The sequence below is a fragment of the Myxine glutinosa genome, chromosome 13 (assembly GCF_964187855.1).
Source record: "Myxine glutinosa chromosome 13, kmMyxGlut1.1, whole genome shotgun sequence".
In the NCBI taxonomy this organism is placed as follows: Eukaryota; Metazoa; Chordata; class Myxini; order Myxiniformes; family Myxinidae; genus Myxine; species Myxine glutinosa.
The window spans coordinates 55,340,183-55,346,772 of record NC_136273.1 but is presented as its reverse complement, the minus strand read 5'-3'; the positions used below and the strand labels follow the sequence as shown (position 1 = coordinate 55,346,772).

Below are 6,590 nucleotides of genomic sequence, written 5' to 3'. Positions count from 1 at the left end.
TAGCTTATATCTTATTATGTGTTTTAGAGTAAGGCCTTGTCTTCCATTAGAATGACACTCCATTGCACCGAGTGAAATAAGAGTAGATTCCCTTCATTCCCATTCCCAAAAACCTCCATTCCCCCTTTCGTCGATTGGCAATGACATCCCCTCCAAAGCCGCTATTGGCCACGAGGCAGGGTTGGGGAAGAAAGGCGGGTCCTCACCTCGTCAGAGAGGGGAGGAGTGAGCCAGCCCCACTCGACCAACCATGAACAAGGGGTTTGGCTTGAGAGGGCGGAGAGAGAACGTTTTGGGGGAGGTTCGAAAAGATTGAGGGGCGGGGCCTATATAACCCGCCACGGGACGCTCCCCGAGAGACAAAAGAGAGGAGTCCAAGAGAGGAGCTGAAAGGCTGAGCTGAGCTGCGTGGTGAGGTGGAAAGGAAAGAGCTGGGTCGTCAGAGCAGGGCTGAGTTGTGAGGTTCCAAAAGCAGAAGATCATCCAGGGAAGCACAAAGCCTGATAGTCGTCACCTTGCGCGCCAGCGGCAGCGTCTACAGCAGCAGCAGCAGCAGCGTCCCCAGCAGTCACAACGCTCGCCAGCCATTTGGGGCCTGGACGGCAGTTTGGAGCAGGGCCGCGGAGGACCGGCAGCTGCCCAACGCGCCGATTCGTGCTGCCGAACCAAGTGGACTTTCCTCTCCTTCCAGCCAATTCCTATCATCATTCCACGCGTGAGTCTGTGTCTTCGTTTGTTCTGTCCTGGGTATTAAGTAAGCCTGTTAGATAAGTTAATAATTTGCACTGTGTCACCTGCGTCTCATGTCCCTGTACATAATCGTGACTGCTCCTTTTTGCTTACGTGTACATAATAAACCCCGTTACTCTTCTGTACGTCTTCTTCTTCCTCTTTGCATTCGGTCGCTTTAGAGTTTTCCAGATTGAGTATCTGTGGCGCGATACGGCCAACGTTTGGGTGAATCGGGGAACAACTGTTCGGCCGCGGTTATACCTCCGCTCGGTAAAAATAACATCCTAATCCGCGGACCGTAACAATATATATATATATATATATATATATATATATATATATATATATATATATATATATATATATATATATATATATATATATATATATATATATATATATATATATATATATATATATACATATAATTATATATATATACATATAATTATATATATATATATACATACATATATATATACATACATACATACATACATACATACATACATACATACATATCTATATATATATATATATATATATATATATATATATATATATATATATATATATATATATATATACACATCCCATCTACTCGATGGCCCATACAATTGCTCAGGCTTCAATTTCTAGATTTCAGACAACGGGGGCTTCAACTTCAAGGGTGGGCAAAAGGTAGGTGGGTTACTCCCTGAAAATTTGGATCCCTACTCATCCCTTATTTACCAACCGATTGTTCTGAAACCCGATACAGTCCTTCTACTCGATGTTCAGCAGAATCACCCGGTCTTAGATGTTTCAATTTCGTATCAGGAGGCCTCACAGGAGATAAGTGGGGATTCCTGGGGGAGGGAGGCGTCCCCCAAAATTAGCAATGTTCTGAACTACAACCTCAAGAGATGACCGTCAGCCCACTCAGAGCTATTTACTTTCATATGTTGTAGTGCACATTGACTTTTGGGACACCTTGTAGTACACCGATTGGTTGTCATGCAAGCAAGCAGAAAGTGCCATACCTGCAGGACTGTAAAAGTGTAGTTGGTGATATCAATGTAGTATGGTGAATATTATGGCTCCTGGGAAGGAAATGTCACATGACAAGAATGTATAAATTAATGTCTTAGTTAATGAGGGCTACTCCATGCAGGTTTCAGCTGAAAATGTTTCAGCAGGAGCTGTATACATGGAACTGGTACTGTTAACAATTGAAGTATTCGAGGGAAAAAGCCCAAATTCTCCAAAAAAGGTGATAGACAACGACCCAGTAGCAACCTTGCAAATGACAGAGCTGAAAGTCCATGCATTAATTTTTCTTTCAGAACACCAAGAAACAAATAATTTCAGAATTGTCCTAATGGATATGCAGCTACCTGTAAACGCTTGCAGAGGAGACGCAAAGGGAATAAAACATTAAAGCATTCATACGGGGAAACTACTTTTCTTTTACATTCATCAATTTATGTTTGTTAAGCAAACAGAGATTCAAATTTACAAATTTTGTGTGTGCATACTGAAGTGAGCTAAATTATAACGCTTCAATCTGCTATATTGCAACGCAAAATAATGTACCGTGGGACCCCGCTATTCGCGGGGGATACGTTCCTGGAAAATCCGCGAATAGCGAAACCACGAATAGCGGGGCATTGTTTCAATGGAAAAAAGGGGGATAGGTTCCCGAGTCGCGAAAATCCACGAATAGAGAGGAACAAACCGCGAATGGCGAGGCAAAATCCACGAATGGTGAGGCAAATCCTGAGAATGTCGACGATAATCCGTGAAGGTCGATGAAAATCCCGGAAATGGGGACGCAAATCCCGCGAATGTCGGCGATAATCCCAGAAATGGCGAGGCAAATCCCGCAAATGTCGATGAAAATCATGCGTGCCGTGCCAGTTTCAATGGGGGAAAAGGGTGACAGTTAATTGCACTAATAGATACTGTGGAGTGTTTTCATTCTGTGCAGTAACTCGTGGGGATGACGTGTTATGCAGCTGGTGGAACATCCTGTGAAGCTCTCGATTATATTGCGGCTAAACTTCGCGGCTGTGAAAGTCATGAAAACGCAAAGCACACACAGTGAATGTAGAAGCAGGTCATGCTCACCGCTCATAGATCGTTTTTTTGTGTATGTCCAGCTGCTTTATGCATGGTTAGTGAAAGATGGGTTTTATAAATGTGTGAAGCTAGCAGCTCTTTTTGAAATTTTTCTGAAATTCTGAATTTTTTTTTTTTCACCCTGAAAAACCACTAATTCGTGGAACATGGCCACGAATAGAAAAAAAAACGCGAATTCGCAGGACACATTTCCGCGAATAGAGAAACAGGTCTCTATTCGCATTATATCACCACAAATATAATTACCCCGGTCGGCGGTCGCATTTTATCATCCGTGAATACGCGGAACATGCGAATAGCGGAACCACAAATAGCGTGGTCCAACTGTATTTGATATATGTGGCAACAGTCATTCCCAACACATTTGCATTAAATAAAGCCACTTACTGTAAAGCACAATAATTCCAGGAATAGCGTTTTTGCTATTTCACTTGCGAATTGACTCGACCAGGAGGCAATGGTTCTCATTTAAATCCTCCCTGACTAGAGGTCTGTGATTATGGTAGACCACATGATCATTAACCAATGATTGCCATTTTAATGACACACAAAAAAACAAACAAAAAAAAAAACCCTTTAGAGGCCATTTTTCCCCGCAAAGCGGAGGTTGGCCTTTTTCGGGGACCGTGGTTGTTGTTGTTTTTTGGTCCCCTTTTTGAAGCAATGTTTTACGGCTGGATGCCCTTCCTGCCGCCAACCCTGTTTGTCGCCTTTTTACGACACACAGGGAATTACCAGTGAACTGGTACTCAATTAGCCGACCTCGGGAGGATGACAGGCTGAGTCAACCCCCCTGGCGTTAATTCAGCGATCGACCGGGATTCTGAATAAAGTGAGGGACGTGGAATGAATTCCTTTACCTCGTATAGGAGGCAGCCCAGAGACCAGATATCAGACTTGAAGTTGTACCCATTTTCATGTATCCTCTCTGGAGACATGTAGTATGGCGTGCCTACTGTACAAACAAAGTAAAATAAATCATCACCCGAGGTCAGCCATCGTGTCATAGTCACACCTGCCTCCATTTACATCAATACGTTGATGTAAGACGTTGTAGAATATTATCCAGTAAACCGCAATGGCCAGCATGGCCCCAAGTAGGATAAAATCATTAAATGCTTCTACTTTACTGGGAAGCTACACTTTGAGTTTCCATGTAAAGAAATCCAGCTCAAGTGGCAAAAATAATCACTATTTTTAATTAAATAAATAAGCTTCACCTGTAAAGAAAATGTAGTACATTTGCACAAATAAGCTAATATATAAAGAAGACAGATTGTTCATTCGTTTATGCATTCGGACTCTGCAGGAACCAGTGCAACCAAAATTTACATGACCTCGTCTTTCATCCAGTGGAAGGTCGAGGGCTATGTTGGGATTTTAAAAAAAATTGACTCCAGATAAAAACAGATAATTGGCCTTCAGGCCTCAATCGGGTCTTGTGCTTAGACACTGCCAGGGATTTTTTTTCCTGGGAGCAGTCGGGTAACATGTTTTGTGAAGATCGTATGTTGAGGTTGTATGTAGTGGCAGGTGTGCCTGTTATTAAAAAGACTGTTTTACACAGGTTCATTGTAACACTTCCGTGTTCAGGTCTCAATCAAGTGAGTATGTTGCTTACACACTGCCTGGGTTTTTTTTCCAGGGAATGATCAAATAATACCTTTTGTGAAGATCACATGTTGAGGTCATATGTATGCAAGCTAATAACGGAGACTGTGTATTCCCTTGGTATGTAAGGCCAACGTTCCCCAATTTGTCATGCAGGAAACATTTAAATACATATTTCATCGAATATACCGAAGCCAGGTAATTCAACTAGTTCATAATTACTTACACACTGCAATTCACTCGCACTCGAATATTATACTCATATATGGACTGCAATCGACTTCCAATGATGATCGTACTACAAAGTACTACGCTCAATCCATTCAGTGTCCAAGGCATGCCCACTCCACTTAATGATTAATTCTCACTCACCCAGTGATTGATTCTCACTCACCCAGTGATTGATTCTCACTCACCCAGTGATTGATTCTTACTCACCCAGTGATTGATTCTTACTCACCCAGTGATTGATTCTCACTCACCCAGTGATTGATTCTCACTCACCCAGTGATTGATTCTCACTCACCCAGTGACTGTGCCTCTGGAGTGAGCGAACTGAGGTACCGTCCAAGTCCCAGGTCACCCAGCTTAACCACGCCTGTTGCTGTGATGAATACATTGGCTGGCTTGATATCTAGAGTGGAGGACCAGGTTATAGGTTTTCATGTCAGAACAATCCTTCAGATGCATCAACCACCAATCACTCTTAAAACCCCAACACCATAAGAGTTTATTTTCCTACCTCGATGCATAATACGTCGCGAGTGCATGTGCTCTACAGCACTGCACACCTGTACAAAGTACTTCCAAACTGTGCGTTCTGGGATGAGCCGTCTGTGCTTCTTGAAGTGCTGTGGGGAAATTGGGGGTGGATGGAGAGATTTGTTGAGCGGTGCGTTCAAAATTAAGAGGCGAAAGGCAAAGAATGAGTGAAATAAATGCAATTGAAGTTTGCAGTGAATGAGAACATGTGGGATAAATGAGATCATGATAAGGTAAGGGAGTAAACAATGTACAGTACAAACATTCCAAGAGTACAGGTGCCTGTATTGGCACTGACCCAATGGCAAATTCCTTATGTTTTGGTGATTCAAATAATGTATAATGTTGTACCATTTTGTCCATAATTTTTTTTTTTTTAAAGCATTGTGGTGGGAACAGCAATAGCATGTTAATTTCACAAGTGGGTGGGAGAGGATGGAGGAGGCTAAGGAAGGCAGACAAGGCAATAAATTAAGATCAGGGATGCCACAATGAGGTTTTACAAGCAATAAAAAAAACAAGGAAAATGTTTTTTTTCAGTTTTCTACAGTGCTCACATACATATATATACATACATATATATATATATATATATATATATATATATATATATATATATATATATATACGTACATACATACATACACAGTTACGTGAAAAAGTAAGTACACCCCATGTAAAGTTTTGACTTTTTCAACATATTTCAACATACAGCAATTTGATCTTCATTTCAACAATATTGGCAGATAAAGGTGACATAATATAACAAATATCATGAAACATTTACATTTTGTAGTCCATTGTATAATTTAAATAAACAGAAATGCAAATTTCGCATGTGGAAAAAGTAAGTACAAACTTGGCTCTAATAGGTGGTATTGCCCCCTTTGGCAGAAACAACCTCAAGTAGGCGTTTCTTATAAATGCCTACCAGGCTCTGACATCGACTGGGAGAAATTTTTGCCCACTCCTCCATGCAGAATTCTTTCAGCTGTGCGATGTTTGAGGGGTTTCTTGCATGCACAGCTCGTTTCAAATCCCCCGACAACATCTCGATGGGATTTAGATCCGGGCTTTGACTTGGCCATTCCAGAACCCTCCATTTCTTTCTTTTCAGCCATTCCTTGGTGGATTTACTGGTATGTTTAGGGTCATTGCCATGTTGCAAGGTCCACCTTCAGTTGAGCGTCAACTTTCCGACAGATGGCCTCACATTATCCTCAAGCACCCTCTGGTGCAATGAAGAATTCATAGTGGATTATATGATGGTGAGCTGCCCAGGCCCTGATGCAGCAAAGCTGCCCCAAACCATAATATTTCCACCACCATGCTTTACAGTTGGTATCAGGTTCTTGTGGTCAAAT

At 41.8% G+C, this 6,590-nt stretch overlaps 1 protein-coding gene across 4 annotated transcripts in view; it reads right to left on the bottom strand.

Annotated features, from left to right (window-relative positions):
* Positions 1-6,590, bottom strand: part of NEK7 (NIMA related kinase 7) — a 131,150-nt gene that overhangs the window by 62,332 nt on the left and 62,228 nt on the right. For all 4 annotated transcript variants that reach the window (XM_078767521.1, XM_078767522.1, XM_068105208.2 and 1 more), the window contains 3 exons: positions 5,207-5,315; positions 4,991-5,098; positions 3,714-3,808 (listed from right to left, as the gene is read on the bottom strand). In XM_078767521.1, coding sequence (XP_078623647.1) covers positions 3,714-3,808; positions 4,991-5,098; positions 5,207-5,315 — 312 coding nt within the window. The remainder of the gene's footprint in view (positions 1-3,713; positions 3,809-4,990; positions 5,099-5,206; positions 5,316-6,590) is intronic.